This window comes from Perca flavescens, chromosome 7, assembly GCF_004354835.1.
Source record: "Perca flavescens isolate YP-PL-M2 chromosome 7, PFLA_1.0, whole genome shotgun sequence".
NCBI classification, from domain to species: domain Eukaryota; kingdom Metazoa; phylum Chordata; class Actinopteri; order Perciformes; family Percidae; genus Perca; species Perca flavescens.
In genome coordinates, this window is record NC_041337.1 from 8746628 (window position 1) to 8768436 (window position 21809).

A 21809-nucleotide genomic window follows, 5' to 3' on the forward strand; every position below is an offset into this window, starting at 1 on the left:
AGCTTTTTCCCCTTGTTACAACGTAGGTCGAGTTAGCGTTTTCAGCTAGTTAGCTTAGTGCAGGCGCTAATGGATCCAGAGTTGTATCTTGTAAATAACCCCACTAATAATCCGTGGATTGATACCAAACGTCCACACTAGTACAAATATGTTATTTACTTATAAAACAAGGCATTAGAAAGTTTGTAACTACACCAGAAGTATATTTAAATTACACTTGCCTGATAGATTCTCCTCACGGCTGCTATTGCGCGAGATCCCACAAGATCACGCACAGAGCACAACATATATTGCCGGAAGAGACTACCAAGCAGGAAGAAGAGAACAGCAGAATAGATCAAGAAAATGGCAGTCAGAGGTGAGCATCGAACGCGACAATGAGTGGCTCAATTTCGAAGGTCGACCGTACCTATTTGAGCCTGAATATACAGACGAGAAGCTACAAGTAATGGAGAAGAATCGGAGAGCTGCAGAAGAGGCGGCGGAGATTGCGGAGGTCCCAGACACACATAACAGATGTGCAGGCGACTAGTGGTGTAGCTGTGTAAAATGTCAGCCCAAGGCCCAAGGAAGAGTGTTTGTGTTGTCGGGAGTCGGACGTGTTTCGCCAATGCCTCGAAAACTCTGAGGCATGCTGTCTCACAGCAATGGATGACTATCCTGCACTAATAAACCCCGCTGTTGTACGGACATTTTTTAACGTACCCAAAATCAACTGGAAGAGAAGACCTGTTCCAGAGGGACCCGACGGACAATTATCTGCAAAGTAATTACACAAATACTTATTTTCGTCAGTGCTCTAATCAATTTTTGTGAATCGCCAAAATTACAGAATATGACTGCCCCTTGATTGCTCTTGCTTTCTTATTTCCACCCCTAGACAGTGTAGATTGGTGGCATATCGGATCGTCTTGGAGTGGGGATTACAAGGTGAGCGTCTGGGGCGCAAGGAGAGGAGAGTCCTGCCCAGTTGTGTGGTGACCACAATTAGGACCAAGTACCCCTCCCCAACTGGCGATTACAGAGGTTTTCAAGAAGCAGAGGAATTATTGAGAATTCTCTGATTTTGCAAATAATGTTATGTAAATTTGTACCATAGTAGAAGGATAATGACAATTGTGAAGTTATAAATAAAAGTAGTTGGTAAGGTGTATAAAGACTCGTTTATTGACAGAATTATATACAGAGCTACATCGATGCCAGCAGGCTCCAGCCTCCTTGATTCATATGTTTTTACCTTGCCCAACTCTCCATAATAATTTTTTTTTTTTTTATTTTGTTCGCTATTGAGGGGACAATGGAGCAGGAGATTGGTCGGAGAATCAGCTCAGCGGGGGCGGTATTACATTCAATTTATCGCACCGTTGTTTGACGAAAAGAGAGCTGAGCCAGAAGGCAAAGCTCTCGATCTACCGGTCAGTTTTCGTTCCTACCCTTACCTATGGTCATGAAGGCTGGGTCATGACCAAAAGAACGAGATCCAGGGTACAAGCAGCCGAAATGGGTTTCCTCAGGAGGGTGGCTGGCGTCTCCCTTAGAGATAGGGTGAGAAGCTCAGTCATCCGTGAGGAGCTCGGAGTCGAGCCACTGCTCCTTCACGTCGAAAGGAGCCAGTTGAGGTGGTTCGGGCATCTGGTAAGGATGCCCCCTGGGCGCCTCCCTAGGGAGGTGTTCCAGGCACGTCCAGCTGGGAGGAGGCCTCGGGGAAGACCCAGGACTAGGTGGAGGGATTATATCTCCAACCTGGCCTGGGAACGCCTCGGGATCCTCCAGTCGGAGCTGGTTAATGTTGCTCGGGAAAGGGAAGTTTGGGGTCCCCTGCTGGAGCTGCTGCCCCCGCGACCCGACCTCGGATAAGTGGACGAAGATGGATGGATGAAATGTAGATCATATAATGCACAAAGTAGCAACTTTTTATATGACTTGTCCAGATAATGTCCTCCATTAGAGTGAAGTGTTTCTTTTATGTCGAAAAAAGTCATAGTATGTCGAAAAAAGTGATAAAAAAGTAATGTTACAGTATGTCGAAAAAGTGATAAAACGTCATAGTATAGTTGTCACATCCAGCTCCCGCTCTTATTTTGTATTCTGTTTGTTTTCCTGGACTTCCTGTTTTATTCTGTAATTTACTGTTTGTCTACATTCCAGTGTTACCATACCGTTTGCTTGTATTCCTGACCACGTCTTCTGCCTGTCGATTTTGTACTGTTGCCTGCGTTGTTCATTTGAACAATAAAACAAACTTACCTTTTACTCTGAGTTTGAGTTGTGCATTTGAGTCTGCCATTGTACCCGTGACACCAGAATGTCGAACAAAGTCATAGTATAGTATGTCAAAAAAATCATGTTATAGTATGTCCAAAAAAGTGATAAAAGGTCATAGTATAACATTTTGAAAAAGTGATAAAAAAAAAAGTCATATTATAGTATATGAAAAAAAAGTTATAAAAAGTCATAGTGTAGTATATCGGAAAAAAAGTCATGTTATAGTATGTCCAAAAAAGTGATAAAAGGTCATAGTATAGTATGTCGAAAAAGTCATGGTATAGTATGCCTGAAAAAGTAATACAAAATCATATTATAGTATGTCGAAAAAAAGTCACAGTATAGCATGTTGAAAAAGTGAAAGAAAGTCTTTGTAAAGTATGTCGAAGAAAGTCAACAAAAGTCATAGCATAGTATGTCAAAAAACAGTCATGAAAAGTCAAAGTATAGTACGTCGAAAAAAGTCATAGTTTAGTATTTTGAAGAAAGTCAGAAAACGTCATGTATGATAAAGTACAGTATGTCGAAGAAAGTAAATAAAACGTTATAGTATAGACCTATTGCACTTGCAAGTATACTATCCAAGATGCTAGAGGTGATCCTTATGGATAGGCTTGCAGAATACATAGCGTCAACTGATAATCAGTTTGGTTTTAAGAACAAGCATGGAACTGATCTGTTTATTTATCATAGACTGTTTATACAGTCTATGGTATTTATGCACTTAAAGAAATTGTCCATAGGTACAGATCACGCAATAGCACAGTCTTCATGTGTTTCCTGGATGCGTCAAAGGCTTTTGATCGTATCAATCATAGGAAATTGTTTGGTAAACTACATGAGCGTGGTGTCCCCTCTTACTTAATCAGGATACTGCAGTTCTGGTACTCTCACCAAACTATGCAAGTCAGGTGGGGGATGAGTTTGTCAACCCCCTTCTATGTCTCCAATGGACTTCGGCAGGGCGGAATGCTGTCTCCGCTGCTATTCAATCTGTACATGGATGATTGATCTAGGGAGTTAAAGGGCTGTAGAACTGGCTGCTTGGTGGGGGATAGTCTCATTAATCATATGCTTTATGCTGATGATTTGGTGGTACTGTCTCCCTCTAGTGCTGGCCTGCAGCAACTTCTTAGAATATGTTCTCAATATGGACTGTTTGATATAAAATTTAACTCTATGAAGAGTGTGGTACTGATTGCCAGAACCAAGGAGGATATGAAGTGTGTCTATCCTTCTTTCTCATTGGCAGGTGAACCACAGGTTGTAAAGAAAGTTAAATATCTGAGACATGTGATAAGAGATGACCTTTGTGATGATGAAAACTGTATAGGCAGGCAAATATGCTGGCATGCAAATTCCACATGTTCACCCCTGATGTTAAAATCTCACTCTTCAAAACCTATTGCACTCCACTGTATACTGCCCACCTGTGGTGTAATTTTAGTGAGTCGAAAATGAAAAAAACTTCAAGTGGCTTACAATGATGCACTGAGAATTGTGCTTAAAATTCCTAGGTGGAGTAGTGCCAGTGAAATGTTTGTGTACAACAATGTGCCCACTTTTAACGCTGTTTTAAGAAATGTTATGTATAGATTCATGTGCAGACTGACAGGGTCTAATAATATTATCATTGTGTCCATAGTTGATGTTTCTAAGAGTGACACAAGGTACACATCTTGCTTTTGGAAACATTGGACTCGAAGCCTGTATATGTTTTATAAATGATGCCTTATCAGCACCATTCTTAAATGTTTTGTATTGTTTTAGATTTATATATATGTGTGTGTATATATATGTAAAGAACTGTATATATATGTGTATATATATATATATATATATATATATATATATATATATATATATATATATATATATATATATATATATATGTATTGTGTTGTCTCTATGGACCTCTGTGTCTTGAATATAGTTGTTATTCAAGACATGTATAATGTATAATGTTTTTTCCCGTCAATATTCAATTTCCATGGGGTTGACAGCATGTGATAAAGTTGGTGATTTTTGGCTCAGGAAAAGATATGCGTCGCTGATTACAGATATGGCCACACCTGTTACTTTTCTGCTTTTCTACAAACAAACAAATTTTGCCATTTTACATGTTAAAGATAAATGAATCATACCATAAAGGGCTTTAAATAGCAATAAACAACAAATGCTTCATAGAATGCACTGATAAGGTCTGATGTGTTTTGAGGCTGTTGCGAAATCCCTATTGCGCAAAGTACAAGCTGAATAATTGCAATATTTTTCCTTTGAATCATCAGGCCAACCCATTTATGACTGTGCCGACAGAATGAGCACCAGCACGGTCAAAACTCCACCTGTGACTACGTGCCAAGCTACTTGGTAGTATTTTTTAGCCAAATACCTCCTGACGAGTGCAAAGCATTTTTGGTAGAAACAAAGGCTATATAAAGAGGTACGTTACAGCTCTGCACCATTAGTGTCTGATTTACTAAACGAGCTTGTAACTGAAACACACTTAAATGTTACTTCAAATGTTTAGAATCCATAACTAAATTAATTTGATGATTTATGCATGACTGATATATTTGAAATTAACATTTCAAAAAGGAATCTCCCGTACCCCCTGCAGTACTCCAAAGTACCCCTAGGGGTACACGGACCCCCATTTGAGAAACACTGGGTTAGACTATACTATACAGGTTAGACTGTACTATAACTTTTAGATTCGTTCATTAATATATCTTAAAATGGATCCACAAAGTGTTGCCTGAAAACCAGTCACTAATCAAATCTTTGTTTTTTTATACAGGGAATGGACAGGAGTGCCTTTGTGGTATACATTACTGCGTTGGGGTTCTTTTGCTTCCTTACTGATATTTCTGTGCGTAGTGCTCAAATGTACAAAAGCAAGACACAGACGTACCAAGAAGAAGAGGAGAGTTCATGTGAGGCGAACGCCCCGGTTAGTAAATTGACCTACAGTTTACACTGGTAGTTCTTTGGAAGTGATATCAGGCATGTGACGCTGGTTTGTGGTTTTATTGTTTACTGACGCTCCTTGATGACACTTAATGATTTGTGAAGTCTCTGGGTCCTAATGCACGCCAGCGTGTTTATCTGAGTGTCTCATTGCAGCATTTATTAAACTGATTGTCTTTCAAATGATAGCCACCAACGCCACCAACATCTCCGGGCCATTCTTGCCCTTACCGAGAGGTGAAAAAAGATTTTTTCAAATAATAAGCTACTATAAATATTGTATGTGTTACATAATATATTAGAATGAAATAGCTTTAATAAAGTGAAGCAACTTTTACAATGCCAGGTAGGAAAGATAACCATGACTAATTGGAAAACAGGAAACCAGTCATTGCTCCGTGATGCCATGTGAACATTCTTTACTTGTTTGAATGTAAATTTATCAGATCAAGCAAAATATAGTTTGCCTGAGTGCTATTTCCGTTCCATTCTTCCATGTAAACAGGTCATAATATAGAGCATTTGAAACCATCTGAATGCCAAACCCACAAAGAAAACAAGGTCATATTGAAGACCATGGAGCAGCGCTAGTACATTGACTTTATTTTGATACATGATTTGCGAGACAGTTCAATAAAGTGCGTGTGTGTAAATAAGACAAAGCTTGCTGTTGTTGCAGATCCTGTCTTGCTGTGTTACCAATAACAGAGTCTGTCGATATTATTGTGAGTGAGAGTGACGCAGGCCAATGTGACAGCATATTCTGTTTGTCTCCTCAGCTTTTCAAGAGGATGTTTAGGTCTAGTGCTCTGTAGCCTATAGCCAATGTAGCCAATGTAAATTAAGATGTTTTTTTCTTAACTTTACAATGTTAAATTAAGGTTAAATAAAAAAAATTTGAACAGTATGTGTTAGTTGATCCGGATGTTGTCTCATTCTTACATGTGATTTGCTTAAGCACATAACGTTCTTTATACTTCTGTCTGTACTTTCCCTTTTAAATAAAATAAGCATTGGGGTTTGCTTTCTTTTGCTCTGTGGTTAAATTAGGTTTTGAAAGTCAGGAAGTTGCTACAGCACCAGTGTTATGCTCTCACGTAAAATCCCCATTTTATTTATGTTATAAAAAATAATGATATGGAATTAACTTCATTTTTTGTTTAAAAGAAAGTGTGGAACACATCTGAACTACTTTCTACAGCCTGTTAATTATGAATCAATGACATAGGCAAATGAAAGCACATAAGTGTATTTTTAGCACACACCTGATGTCAGTAGAAATGTTCACCACAAAGCCATCACCACACACCCTTCTTTCACACAAATGAAAGAGGGAGGGGTGTTTCAGGCCCTGGACCTTTTTTACAGCAGAAAGTCAAACCCACAGATCCTGACACAAACCACTCAGCTCTCATCATCTCCATCATGTTCCAAACTAGGTCCTGATGAAGACCTAACTTCTAGTATGTTGGCTTTATTTTGAAACATGATTTGAGAGACAATTGGATGAAGGAGTGCGTGCAGACAAAAATGTAAAGCATGCTGTTGCTCGTGTGGTGTTTTTGTCTTAGTGAGTGTAAACCAATTACAGGCACAACTACAGGCTGTAAATTCTATGATTTTGCTGGCTATGTGCACAAGGATAGTGTCTTCAGAGTATATAGAAATGCAAATACCTCAGCAAGGTATTTGGAAACTATAATCTCTTGCACAAACAATGAATCAGTGGCAGGGTGTTTTAGGGCATGGAAGTGATCTCAGTTGGTTTGATAAGTTTGAAGTGTTGGCAGAGGAATATGTTCAGTGGTAGATACAGAGTACAATATGTATATGACAGCATTCCCATCAGAAAGAAAAGAGAGAGAGCAGATATATTATCCTAGACCTTGAGATGTACAGTAACTGTGGTGTAAAACTGAGCAGTGGTCTCTAGTATGAACCCAAGCTGAGAAAAACAGTGAAAATAGGACATTACATAAAAGGACTTAACTTGAGCTCAGGAAGTATATCACTTCCTCATATTGACTCTGTCAGGGTTGGGTTCATTACATCAAGCTCTATCAAAGCCTTGTGTGGTGTTCACCATTGTTACCATTGAAATTAAGTCAAATTGTAACCGGCCATGAGAAGACATGTGTCATAACCATGTATACCATAACCAGAGGTCAAAATCTTTCTGGGAAATTTTAGGAGTGGCTTTCACATTCATTTTGGATATCTTTCCATCTTATGTTTGTCCCCTTAAGGTTTTCTATGGGATCTAGATATGGGATATGGGTCTAGTGCTCTCCACTGACAGTGACAACACATATTCCCTACAGCTCTAGGGAGGGGGACTGATACATACTGAGCCAAGTGGCCCATGGCCTTATAAGCCCTGAATATGATAAGATAAAACAGACTTTATTAATCCCACACTGGGGAAACTTCACTTGTTACTGCAGCTCAAAAGTAAAATTCACACACATCAGAATAACACAAATACACATTAGACAGGAAAAATATACAAAAAGTATTCTAAGAAATAGAAAAAAATAGAGATAATAATAATAGTAGGCTGATATGTACACTATAAACACCCTTATTATAAACAGACAACTAAAAAGGAATATAACTTGTAGGCTACATTTACTCAAGTAGCCTTCAGTTCTAAGGTAGCCTATATGTAGCCTACTTTTCTTAAATATATTCATTTCATGCTACTTTGTACTTCTATTCTATAGGTGACGTGATCCATGTTGTTTCCATGGTTGTTTCCATCAATATTCAATTTCCTTGGTTAGGGTTAACAGCATGTGGTTGGTGATTTTTGGCTCGGTCACTGATTACCAATATGGCCACGCCTGTTTCCGACAAGAAGCTGCAGCCGTCAGGAACAGCCCACATTCACCATCGTGGATTAGCAGCAGCCAGTGATTCTTTGCATGTAGTTGGGTAAGTCAAAACACTGTTCCCGTGCTTGAACAAACGAACGGTTAGACCGCAGAAACAAACCGAAAACACAACGGCGTTACCATTTGAACGTGACTAAAACACTAGCTATATTATTAACGTGTGTTGAAGTTACGTCAACTAGCTAGCTAGCTAACTAACTAACGTTAACCAAACCCAACCTGGGTTGACAGAACTGTTGCAATTTCATGGATTTTATAATGTACTGAAAATGAGCTAATTAAACACTCGGCTGAACACAATTTAACGCATTTCCCCACCCTGAGTATCTACCAGTATTGTCGGTATAGATTTATTTATTAATATATTATTATTAATATATAGATGAATGGAAGTTACGTTAGTTTAACCATGATGCGTTACTGCCCACAGTCTGTTTTAATGAAGGAAGATGGAGGCAGCAACATATGCCATGAAGCGACTGCGGTCAAGCCAGCCGACACTCGGATCTCCGTGGTCAAATCAGCCGACACTAAATTTGTAATGCGCTCTTATAACGGTACGCGTGGTAAATGCATTCAAACCAGATCAAGTAGCGAAGTTAGGGAGATGATACACATGGGACTACTTCCGGTTTCCAAAATAAGGTGTTAATACAACGTACATTTAAAAACTAGATTAATGGATTATATTCACCTTAAGTAAAATATATGTAACCTGTGCCTGCCCTTTATACAAAACAAATAAGTAAATTGTGAAAGGAATGTATATTTTGAGTTTTACAAGAATACAACATTAACAAGGAATAATTCCAGACAATGATTTTTGTCAGGGGACACTTCTGACTGCACCCATATTTAAAATAAAGCAATTAAAACGGTGTAAATGATGAGATTTTAGGAAGTGAAAGTCCCATATTTCTAGGGTAAAATATGAAATTGGAGGTGCAATAAAAATACTTTGGTCCATAGTTCCAGGCAATGACTGACATATTTGAGTACAGGGCATCACTTAATACCATCATACTGAAAATGAAACATTTTTACTGTATAAATATGGAGATTTCTGGAAGTAAAGTCCCATACTTGTGCTGTAAAACAAGTCAAAATATGACATTTGAGGTGCCATAAAAAGACGTTGGTCCATAGTTCCAGGTAATGACTGACATAGTTGAGTAGAGGACATCTTTGACTACACCCATACTGAAAATGAAACATTTTTACTGTATAATTTTGGAGATTTTTGGCAGCAAAGTCCCATTCTTCTGTTGTAAAACGAGTCAAAATATGAAATTTGAGGTGCCATAAAAAGACTTTGGTCCATAGTTCCAGGTACTGACTGATATATTTGAGTACAGGGCATCACTTAATACCATCATACTGAAAATCATACAATTTTACTGTATAAATATGGAGATTTCTGGAAGCAAAGTCCCATACTTGTGTTGTAAAACGAGTCATGATATCAAATTTGAGGTGCCATAAAAAGACTTTGGTCCATAGATCCAGGCAATGACTGACATAGTTGAGTAGAGGACATCTTTGACTACACCCATACTGAAAATGAAACATTTTTACTGTATAATTTTGGAAGCAAAGTCTGATACTTCTGTTGTAAAACGAGTCATAATATCAAATTTGAGGTGCCATAAAAAGACTTTGGTCCATAGTTCCAGGCCATGACTGACATAGTTGAGACAGGAAATGTGGGACTAAACCCAAACCAAACAATTGTACTGCTTAAAATGATTTGCTACAGAACTTTGAGAAAATCATAACACTGATCCATAATTCAAGGAATGATATATTTGATTAAATGCCATCTCATTAGTTGTGATTCTCTGAAAATTTTTATAAAATATCTTTATCTGAACTGCAATCTGCATATTTTTCTAGCATTATAGCCTTGGTTATCCGCATTTGCAAATATGAAAGCTGTTAATTGAAATAAATGAATAAATAAAGTTTTGTAAAACTGCCCATATTTGAACTGTTCACAGTTAATTTCTCGCATAAAACAGTCTCAGAAATGAGTATTAGCCTACTCAAAAATTAGTAATAGCCTAGGCCTACTCATTTCCCCACAACTTTATCTAACTGTAAGCGCGGTTCAATCATACGAGGCTCAGCTGCGGCTCATCTAGAGATTCGGCATCATCGCCACTGAGACTGTTTGATGTGAGAAATTAACTGTGTACAGTTTGAATATGGGCAGTTTAACAACAATTGATGGCCAATTGCACATTTTCTCCGATATGTTGTCGGACGTGGAAGCTCCAGTCTTATGTGACAGCCAGCTGGCGGTGGACGGGATCGCTTGCCCACCAGCGGCCAATAATACTCACAGCAACCGCTGTCAGCTGGAAGTCGTTTCAGAACCTCCCACCAGACGTTGGACCACGCCTCCTCATTTAAATTGACACCTGTCACTTCTAAATGAAAAGCTTAATATTAAATAGAAATCTAAAAGGTGAATTTTAAAATGTCAGTATCAAATGTAAAACATAAAATTCAAAAGATTAAAATGTCAAATTGAAAATTATAAAGGGGAAAGGCTAGAAGATTATTATTTTTTTATATTTGAGATTTTAATTTTAGTATTTCCATTTAGGCTTTTCCATTTCACATTTAATTATGGCATGATTTTTCCTAGTAACATAATAAAATAATACTATTTTGAATTAAAATGATTGAAAAAAAAATTGATTTTGCTTCGTTTTGTCTTTGTACTTTCAATTTGAAATATGAATAAATATTCCCTCCATATTTTTGACTGTAAACAAAAACAGTGTGACCAAGTTCAATAAATCATTTAAAATTCAAAGAAAGTAGCCTAGTCAAAATGAATCTTCTAATGCCTTTTGTGAAGGATTTCATAAGGTCTTGAGGCAATCTCACAAAAAATGCCATATTTATAGTAGCCTAAGGAATGTATAAATCTGAAATTTTTTAGTGTGTTTTAGTGTTGTTGTACCTTTCGTCAACTTTAAATAAAACCAGAAGTCACAGACAGCAGAATTCATTTATTTCAATTAACAGCTTTCATATTTGCAAATGCGGATAACCAAGGCTATAATGCTAGAAAAATATGCAGATTCCAGTTCAGATAAATATATTTTATAAAAATGTTCAGAGAATCACAACTAATGAGATGAAATTTAATCAAATATATTATTCCTTGAATTATGGATCATTGTTATGATTTTCTCAAAGTTCTGTAGCCAATCATTTTAAGCAGTACAAATGTTTGGTTTGGGTTTAGTCCCACATTTCCTGTCTCAACTATGTCATTCATTGCCTGGAACTATGGACCAAAGTCTTTTTCTGGCACCTCAAATTTCCTATTTTGACTCGTTTTACATTACAAGTATGGGACTTTGCTTCCAAACATCTCCATATTTATACAGTAAAATTGTATGATTTTCAGTATGATGGTATTAAGTGATGCCCTGTACTCAAATATACCACTCATTGCCTGGAACTATGGACCAAAGTCTTTTTATGGCACCTCAAATTTGATATTATGACTCGTTTTACAACAGAAGTATGGGACTTTGCTTCCAAAGATCTCCAACAATTATACAGTAAAAATGTTTCATTTTCAGTATGGGTGTAGTCAAAGATGTCCTCTACTCAAATATGTCAGTCATTGCCTGGAACTATGGACCAAAGTATTTTTATTGCACCTCCAATTTCATATTTTACCCTAGAAATATGGGACTTTCACTTCCTAAAATCTCAAAATTTATACCGTTTTAATTGCTTGATTTTAAATATGGGTGCAGTCAGAGGTGTCCCCTGACAAAAATCATTGTCTGGAATTATTCCTTGTTAATGTTGTATTCTTGTAAAACTCAAAATATACATTCCTTTCACAATTTACTTATTTGTTTTGTATTAAAGGCAGGCACAGGTTACATATATTTTACTTAAGGTGAATATAATCCATTAATCTAGTTTTTAAATGTACGTTGTATTAACACCTTATTTTGAAAACCGGAAGTAGTCCCATGTGCATCATCTCCCTAACTTCTCTACTTGATCTGGGCCGTTTGAATGCATTTACCACGCGTACCGTTATAAGAGCGCATTACAAATTTAGTGTCGGCTGATTTGACCACGGAGATCCGAGTGTCGGCTGGCTTGACCGCAGTATGAAGCGTTAGTAGTTTTACGGGCTGACATGTTACTGCTATTGGCATATTTGTATTTGTCTTTGCCGAATTTGCCAGCCGAACCTGTCGCTACAGACAAGATGTGAAATAGCTCGGTAAGATTAGGCACATAAACAGTTCCACGCTAGTTAGTTCATATTGATATAGTTTGAATTGGGTTTGGCGTGTTGTTTTCTTAGGCAACTAAGGGCAGGACTAAGCATATAGCTCTGCTTGAATAGAATCAGCGCGAGTATGAACCATATTAAGTTAACATTCTGGCTGTTTTGCTTAACTTTGCGTTTCTCTTTGCCAGAAAGCTCCCAGACTTCAGTCCGACTTGGCAGATTCCGTCATGTTTGTCACTTACTTCCTACTGCTGAGCAGTCTTGCAATTACAACTCAAGGTGAGTGGCAGAGCAGATAAGCTTGTGGCATAGGCTGTGTGATTATACACAAGCTGTTTACTTATCTTGTCCTCACTTCTAATGTTCATCTTTCTCTTTCTGTATTTTTCATTGTAGCTCAAAACTGCTCCAAACCTGCAGGAGGAGACAACATGAGTTTGAAGGGCGAAGACATTCTTTTACAAACATTCCCAGAGGGGAAGAAAGTGACTTTTGCCTGCAATGTTGGCTATGTGACTGCAGGAGGGTCTTCGTCCATTACTTGTATTGCTGGCAACTGGACTACTCTGAAGCTGAAATGCGAGAGTGAATAATGACACTTTATCTTTACATTCAAATTTGTAAAAGCAGCAATAATGTGGCAATATTCTCTGGTCTTTGACCAACCAGGAAATGGCGTCTTAACAACATGTATAAATGCTGGATGAATAGATGAGTGACTGATAATATCTAGTAACCATTCTGTTGAATCATATCGATATCCAGTCATTGTAACTCATTTAGACCGGATGCCACATATGCGTGTGATTACATCCTTATGAGGGTTATCTTTTTTCAGGGAGGAACTGTGGCTCTGCTGGAGAAGTGGACAACGGAAATGTCGATTACCCTGAAGGGACACAGTTTGGTGATAAACTAGTGGTCACTTGCAACACCGGGTTAGTAATAAACTGATAACTAGGACGGTTCATGTTAAGAGAATTAGTTTTTAAAATGTAATTGTAAGAAATGTGTTTCAATCATTTTTCCAAATCATCAAAAAATGTATTCTAATCAAAGTGGGTGTTCAGTGGGGCTTACCAGTGTGAAATAAAGGGGCTTACACAGATTCTTCTTGACATTGACGTTGTCTGAAGTTAACCTTTTTTTTTTATTCCCTAATTAGCTTCAAAATGGTCCCCAACAAAGGTCAAATCCTTTGTGGAGCCCAAGGGTGGATGGACAGGTTGCCTGTATGTGAAGGTTGGTCATCTCTGTGTGTTAATACAAGACACATGACTAAATAAAAACTGTATTTCCATTCTAATAAATGTCACTTTTATTTTGCAGTGGTGACTTGTGATCCACCACCTGTGGTAGCGAATGGTGCTTTCAGTCCAAACAAAGAATCCTATGACTATAGAGAAGTTGTACAGTACAAATGTCAAAATGATTATACACTTAATGGATCAAGTTCAATATCATGTTCAGATGATGGAACATTTGGTCCTGCTCCAACATGTGTCCGTAAGTGTTTTTTAATTTTTTTCCAACCTTTCCTCAACATGTTCCCAGTGTAAACTCAGCTGTGACTGACACTCTCCCATACTTTGGAAAATGTTATGTTATTTAGGACAATTGTATTAATTTCTATTTTAAAATGTTCTCTTCCTGCAGTGGTTCGATGTGAGGATCCTAATATAGCCAATGGTCACCAGGTTGATGGTTCTCGACCTCCTCATGGATACAGATCTACGGTGACATACGGGTGCAAATCTGGGTATGTTATGGAAGGAGGACGCACCCTGATATGTGGAATAGATAGTCAGTGGTCACCTGGACTTCCAAGATGTCAAAGTAAGTCATTAATTGAAATTACTACTTGGTGTAAGTCTGTAAAGAAAAGTCAACCTGTTAGGTTTGACCATGATGAAAACATAATTTGTATACTAATCCAGATGCCGTCACATTGCAAACAACATTGCATATACTTCCGTCAGGAGTTTACCTTTTGGATAACCTTTTCTATTTTTCGTGTGCTTTTGCTCTGTGGTTAAATAAAAAAAAAAAAAAAAATGTATTTGAAGAAATTACTTGCCATAAATGCCATATTTAAAGTTGGGTGGATGAATCTATGAAATTCTTCAACCACGCAGCCTCTGTTTGCCAAATAGATTCCTCAAAGATTATAACCTAAGATATGAAGGAGAAGGTTGGAAGTAGTAATTAGAGCCTTGGATTTAATAATTTTAACAAGGCTGCAGTGTGTGTGTTAATTATTCATAGTTGGATGTAAATTTCAGATCATTTTGTTTCTGGTCAAAAAACACATTTAACTTTTCTTAATTGGCCAAGGTTTTAGAGAGTGAGTGGAGGCCTGGTCACATAACAACACATTTCTATAAGTGTTTATATAATTACTTATCTCTTTAAAAGGCTGTGTGTGAAATGCTTTTTAATTAGTTTCCACAGCCTCTTAATTATGAATCAATAAAATGAATAAAGTGGTAATTTGTAACTTTCAGTTTGTGTTGATTCTAGCGGCCACTTTGGACAAAAGCAGTAGTGTTTTTAGCACACCTGCTGTTGTAAAGGTCTTTTCTTTACGGTGCTATATTGCCCGCTGTATTACCAAGTCAGCGTTACCGGGAGGTCATATAGTTGTGATGAATGTTTTGCTCAGCCAGAAAATCATTCATTTACAATAAGAGAATAAGTTAGAGATGCATCGTTGCATTTCAAGTGTTGCAGACAGTAACTTAGCCTACTTTGGATGTATCGTAGCTAAACCGGGTAACGTTATTCCTGTCACTAGCTAAGTTTCCATCCACTTGTCAATCGAATTATCTGAAGTTCGGAAAAAAACTCATGCGAATAAAGCTGGTGAAAGTGTGTTTCCATCCAACAGCTTTAAAGCGAATAAAAACTGTGTATAATGACGTCACATGCTGTTTTGCGATTTAAATTGGTATATCAAATTGATTTGAGACATTTTAAGGTGTTTCCATTCATTTTCGCACTGAATCGCACAACATTCAAGCAAACATTTGCGAACAAAGTTTTGCTAGACAAAAGTAGTTGTTGTTAATATTAGAAGCCAAGGAAGCTACGATGGACCTTTGGCCGAGGATCTGATCCAGCTCATCAAAAAGGTGGAACTTGCCTTTTATTTCCCCTCCGGCACTGCTGCGAGACAACTCTCTTTTTTGAGACATATATCGTTGTTTGAGCGCCTTCCATTTACTCCGGAGGACGTCCCACGGCTTGTCGTAACCTTTGTTGGTCATTTCCTTCGCGAGTTCCTGATAAATTATGGAATTTCTTAGATTTTTGCTATCAAAAATAGCAGTTATATTTTGCTCGTAAATTAAATTCAAAAAGTCTCTCGTCTCCTCGCTCGTCCACTTCCATCTGTCTTTGTTGACACCTGTCATGTGTTCAAACAGAGCGGAAATACTGGGCGGAAATGAACTAAAACTTCTTCTTCGTTTTGTGGCGGGTTGCAACCATGAAATGACCTAAAACTTAATTGCAATTCATTAATTTATTCGGCAAATAACGTTTCCATCAGCGTCTATCGCATAAGCCTTCTATAGATCAAGAGAAAATCTGATGAGACCGAACGTATTTCATTTGAGTCGATATTCATGAAATTCAATCGAATTTTACAGTTTCCATAAGGCATTTTTCATTCGCTATCACTTAATTCGGATAAAAACGTGTGGATGGGAACATAGCTACTATGCTATAAATTACTTGCCATAGCTACACGAGTCAAAGCATTAAGAGTTTGTTGTAGCAACCAACAATAACTTAGATTAATATAGCACATTTCATGAAACCCAAGGAGGTTTTACACCACTACAGGGGGACAAGTGAAAAGAAAAATGTAAGCCAACACCGACTAAAATAAATAAACGTCTGCGCTAAATGGAAGGGGGGGCGTAATTTCATGTCTGCTACTGACGTACAACCACATTGCGCACTGTAAAGTTATTTTATGAAGGAAATAGACATATTACATGAAGGCCAACTCTGGGACGTTTTCGAATCACACCTGGACTCCTCTGAAGCTGAAATGTGAGAGTGAATAATGACACTTCATTTTTACATTCAAATTTGTAAAATAATGTGGCAATATTCTCTGGTCTTTGACCAACCGGGAAATGACGTCTTACCAACATATAAATGCTGGATGAATAGATGAGTGACTGATAATATCTAGTAACCATTCTGTTGAATCATATCGATATACAGTCATTGTAACTGATTTAGACCGGATGCCACATATGCGTGTGATTACATCCTTATGAGGGTTATCTTTTTTCAGGGAGGGACTGTGGCTCTGCTGGAGAAGTGGACAACGGAAATGTCAGTTACCCTGAAGGGACACAGTTTGGTGATAAACTAGTGGTCACTTGCAACACCGGGTTAGTAATAAACTGATAACTAGGACAGTTCATGTTAAGAGAATTAGTTTTTAAAATGTAACTGTAAGAAATGTATTTACCTCTAAAATGTCAGCAAATCAAAAAATGTATTCTAATCAAAGTGGGTGTTCAGTGGGGCTTACCAGTCAGTGTTATCATGTGAAATAAAGGGGCTTACACAGATTCTTCTTGACATTGACGTTGTCTGAAGTTAACCTTTTTTTTTTATTCCCTAATTAGCTTCAAAATGGTCCCCAACAAAGGTCAAATCCTTTGTGGAGCCCAAGGGTGGATGGACAGGTTGCCTGTATGTGAAGGTTGGTCATCTCTGTGTGTTAATACAAGACACATGACTAAATAAAAACTGTATTTCCATTCTAATAGATGTCACTTTCATTTTGCAGTGGTGACTTGTGATCCGCCACCTATGGTAGCGAATGGTGCTTTCAGTCCAGTCAAAGAATCCTATAACTATAGAGAAGTTGTACAGTACAAATGTCACGATGGTTATACACTTAATGGATCAAGTTCAATATCCTGTTCAGAACATGGAACATTTGGTCCTGCTCCAACATGTGTCCGTAAGTGTTTTTTTTATTTTTTCCAACCTTTTCTCAACATGTTCCCAGTGTAAACTCAGCTGTGACTGACCTCTCCCGTACTTTGGAAAAAGTTATTTAGGACAATTGTATTAATGTCTATTTTAAAATGTTCTCTTCCTGCAGTGGTTCAATGTGAGGATCCTAAGCAGTGTGTGTTAATTTTTTATTCATAATTGGATGTAAATTTCAGATCATTTTGTTTCTGGTCAAAAAACACATTTAACTTTTCTTAATTGGCCAAGGTTTTAGAGAGTGAGTGGAGGCCTGGTTACATAACAACACATTTCTATAAGTGTGTATATAATCACTTATCTGTTTAAAAGGCTGTGTGTGAAATGCATGTTAATTAGTTTCCACAGCCTCTTAATTATGAATCACAAAAATGATTAAAGTGGTAATTTGTAACTTTCAGTTTGTGTTGATTCTACCAGCCACTTTGGACAAAAGCAGTAGTGTTTTTAGCACACCTGCTGTTGTAAAGGTCTTTTCTTTACGGTGCTATATTGCCCACTGTATTACAGAGTCAGCGTTACTGGGAGGTCATATAGTTGTGATGAATGTTTTGCTCAGCCAGAAAATCATTCATTTACAATAAGAGAATAAGTTAGAGATGCATCGTTGCATTTCAAGTGTTGCAGACAGTAACTTAGCCTACTTTGGATGTATCGTAGCTAAACCGGGTAACGTTATTCCTGTCACTAGCTAAGTTTCCATCCACTTGTCAATCGAATTATCTGAAGTTCGGAAAAAAACTCATGCGAATAAAGCTGGTGAAAGTGTGTTTCCATCCAACAGCTTTAAAGCGAATAAAAACTGTGTATAATGACGTCACATGCTGTCTTGCGATTAAATTGGTATATCAAATTGATTTGAGACATTTTAAGGTGTTTCCATTCATTTTCGCACTGAATCGCACAACATTCAAGCAAACATTTGCGAACAAAGTTTTGCTAGACAAAAGTAGTTGTTGTTAATATTAGAAGCCAAGGAAGCTACGATGGACCTTTGGCCGAGGATCTGATCCAGCTCATCAAAAAGGTGGAACTTGCCTTTTATTTCCCCTCCGGCACTGCTGCGAGACAACTCTCTTTTTTGAGACATATATCGTTGTTTGAGCGCCTTCCATTTACTCCGGAGGACGTCCCACGGCTTGTCGTCCCACCGATTTAAAATAAATAAACGTCTGAGCTAAATGGAAGGGGTGGGGGGTGTAATTTCATGTCTGCTACTGACGTACAACCACATTGCGCACCGTAAAGTTATTTTATGAAGGAAATAGACATATTACATGAAGGCCAACTCTGGGATGTTTTTGAATCGCGCCTGAACTACTCTGACGCTGAAATGCGAGACTGAAAAATGACACTTCAGTTTTTACATTCAAATTTGTAAAAGCAGCAGTAATGTGGCAATATTCTCTGGTCTTTGACCAACCGGGAAATGACGTCTTACCAACATATAAATGCTGGATGAATAGATGAGTGACTGATAATATCTAGTAACCATTCTGTTGAATCATATCGATATACAGTCATTGTAACTCATTTAGACCGGATGCCACATATGCGTGTGATTAAATCCTTATGAGGGTTATCTTTTTTCAGGGAGGAACTGTGGCTCTGCTGGAGAAGTGGACAACGGAAATGTCGATTACCCTGAAGGGACACAGTTTGGTGATAAACTAGTGGTCACTTGTAACACCGGGTCAGTAATAAACTGATAACTAGGACAGTTCATGTTAAGAGAATTAGTTTTTAAAATGTAACTGTAAGAAATGTATTTACCTCCTAAAATGTCAGCAAATCAAAAAATCAAAGTGGGTGTTCAGTGGGGCTTACCAGTCAGTGTTATCATGTGAAATAAAGGGGCTTACACAGCTTCTTCTTGACATGTGTTGTCTGAAGTTAAACTTTTTATTTATTTATTCCCTAATTAGCTTCAAAATGGTCCCCAACAAAGGTCAAATCCTTTGTGGAGCCCAAGGGTGGATGGACAGGTTGCCTGTATGTGAAGGTTGGTCATCTCTGTGTGTTAATACAAGACACATGACTAAATAAAATCTGTGTATTTCCATTCTAATAGATGTCACTTTCATTTTGCAGTGGTGACTTGTGATCCGCCACCTGCGGTAGCGAATGGTGCTTTCAGTCCAGTCAAAGAATCCTATAACTATAGAGAAGTTGTACAGTACAAATGTCAAAATGATTATACACTTAATGGATCAAGTTCAATATCATGTTCAGATGATGGAACATTTGGTCCTGCTCCAACATGTGTCAGTAAGTGTTTTTTTTATTTTTTCCAACCTTTTCTCAACATTTTCCCAGTGTAAACTCAGCTGTGACTGACACTCTCCCGTACTTTGGAAAAAGTTATTTTGGACAATTGTATTAATTTTTTACATGTGATTAATCTCATAACATTGCATATACTTCTGTCAGTAGTTTCCCTTTTAGATAAATTTTGCATTTTTTGTGTGCTTTTGCTCTTTGGTTTTGATCTCACTCAAATGCCCTTTTTTATTTAAGTGAAGAAATGACTTGCCATAAATGCCATATTTAAAGTTTCAGGTTGAATCTATGAAATTCTTCAACCACGCAGCCTCTGTTTGCCAAATAGATTCCTCAAAGATTATATAAATATAACCTAAGATATGAAGGAGAAAGTTGGAAGTAGTAATTAGAGCCACGGATTTAATAATTTCAACAAGGCTGCAATGTGTGAAATATTTATTCATAACTGGATGTGCATTTCAGATAATTTTGTTTCCGGTCAAAAAACACATTTAACTTTTCTTAATTGGCCAAGGTTTTAGAGAGTGAGTGGAGGCCTGGTCACATAACAACACATTTCTATAAGTGTGTATATTTCATGTCTGCTACTGACGTACAACCACATTGCGCACTGTAAAGTTATTTTATGAAGGAAATAGACATATTACATACCTGAAGGCCAATTCTGGGACGTTTTTGAATCATTTTTGAAGCCAACAGAGCTGTGACTCAGGTTTTCACACGTCGTCTGTCGATTTCCCTTTTAGTTTTTAGTTCTTCTTTGTTTAACTCCCTTCTTTTCCGTGATGGTCCTGCCCCAGAATCAGCCATAACTACAACAGATAACTTCTTAAATAAAATTAAAATACAATTAGGCCTATATAGAGAAATCTTCTGCTACCCTTTACATTGCTGGATACAATAACACAGACTTTTCCGGTGTTACAAAGAAATCTGTGACCTGTCAGAATGTGTGCTCTGTAGCGCCGTCTACCTGCCCTAAATCATTTCGTTACGTTGCGGGGAAAATCGGACCTTGTAAAGGACATTATTAAACTAGGCCTATATAAAATTAGCGTTATTTTCCAATGTTAGTCTCATTTGCTGTTATTAGGTCATTTATGATCATAAATGAAAAATTACAGTTTTAGAAACATTTAAAAGTTACTTATAGTCACTTTGAAGTGAATAAGTGTATCTTTTTTTTATTGAAACAGTGGTACGTAGAGACTGTAGCTCACTTAGCACTGCGGCTAGGTCGGCCTGCTGTGCATCGGCTTGTTGTTAGCAGCATCAGCGGCCAACACATTCGTGGTAGTTGTTCTGCTTCTTTGTGAGCCACGTGGTTTTGGTCCACCCCCACAGTCTTCAATAGTCGATTGTTTAGACATCGTGCTGACCCGGTTTTAAGCCTGAATAAGTCGTATTTTCAAGATTTTTGCAAAGTCGCGGGGAGCACTCCAACTAAGCTGCCATCTCGGTCTGCGGCCCCACAGCGCCCCCAAATAAGTGTATCTTTATGGTATTAGCATATGTCTGATGTCAGTAACATTGTCTTAATTTATGTTTTTGCAGGAATACCAACCTCACCTAAACCCACCACCACCACCCCCACAACACATTCTCCCCCAAAGACACCAGGTAAAATCCATGTTAATGCTTAAGAAGCCATTAGCAGCCCTACAGGGTTGTCACCTGACAAAATGGTTCAATTAGTTTGGGCCTTTTTGGGCTGATGGACACTAAAGGGCTAAACTGTTTTACAGTATCAAAGCTAATTAATGTATCTTAGATCAAGCTGTTATCGTTGTGTTTGTGTCAAGGAATTACAGTTGAATGATCCTAGTGAAGTATAAACAAGGCTTCATTTGCTGCTGATATTGCTTGCTACAAAGTGAAGTAGTGTTTGGCGATATATGTTCTGTACTGTACCTCAATTTGTAAGGTATTCACTCAAATTCATAAAACAAAAACCGAACATTCCCGTCTGGTTATTTAATCCAAAAACTGTTTCCTAATTCATTTTCCAGAAATTGATACTATACCATGATATACTGTATATCAATATCATATTTGCTGAAACTTTCACTATATCCTGACAGACCTAATGGCATTGT

At 37.7% G+C, this 21809-nt stretch overlaps 2 protein-coding genes across 3 annotated transcripts in view; both read left to right on the top strand.

Annotated features, from left to right (window-relative positions):
- LOC114558162 (sushi, von Willebrand factor type A, EGF and pentraxin domain-containing protein 1-like) overlaps window positions 1-21809 on the top strand; it is a 191074-nt gene that overhangs the window by 46692 nt on the left and 122573 nt on the right. Inside the window, exons 14-23 of the mRNA XM_028581946.1 lie at window positions 12805-12993; window positions 13247-13346; window positions 13574-13650; window positions 13738-13914; window positions 14065-14244; window positions 16718-16817; window positions 17058-17134; window positions 17222-17398; window positions 19024-19123; window positions 19356-19432. Coding sequence (XP_028437747.1) covers window positions 12805-12993; window positions 13247-13346; window positions 13574-13650; window positions 13738-13914; window positions 14065-14244; window positions 16718-16817; window positions 17058-17134; window positions 17222-17398; window positions 19024-19123; window positions 19356-19432 — 1254 coding nt within the window. The remainder of the gene's footprint in view (window positions 1-12804; window positions 12994-13246; window positions 13347-13573; window positions 13651-13737; window positions 13915-14064; window positions 14245-16717; window positions 16818-17057; window positions 17135-17221; window positions 17399-19023; window positions 19124-19355; window positions 19433-21809) is intronic.
- LOC114558164 (complement receptor type 2-like) overlaps window positions 8054-21809 on the top strand; it is a 54703-nt gene continuing 40947 nt past the window's right edge. For both annotated transcript variants that reach the window (XM_028581953.1, XM_028581952.1), the window contains exon 1: window positions 8054-8169. The gene's annotated coding sequence lies outside the window, so the exon portion shown is untranslated. The remainder of the gene's footprint in view (window positions 8170-21809) is intronic.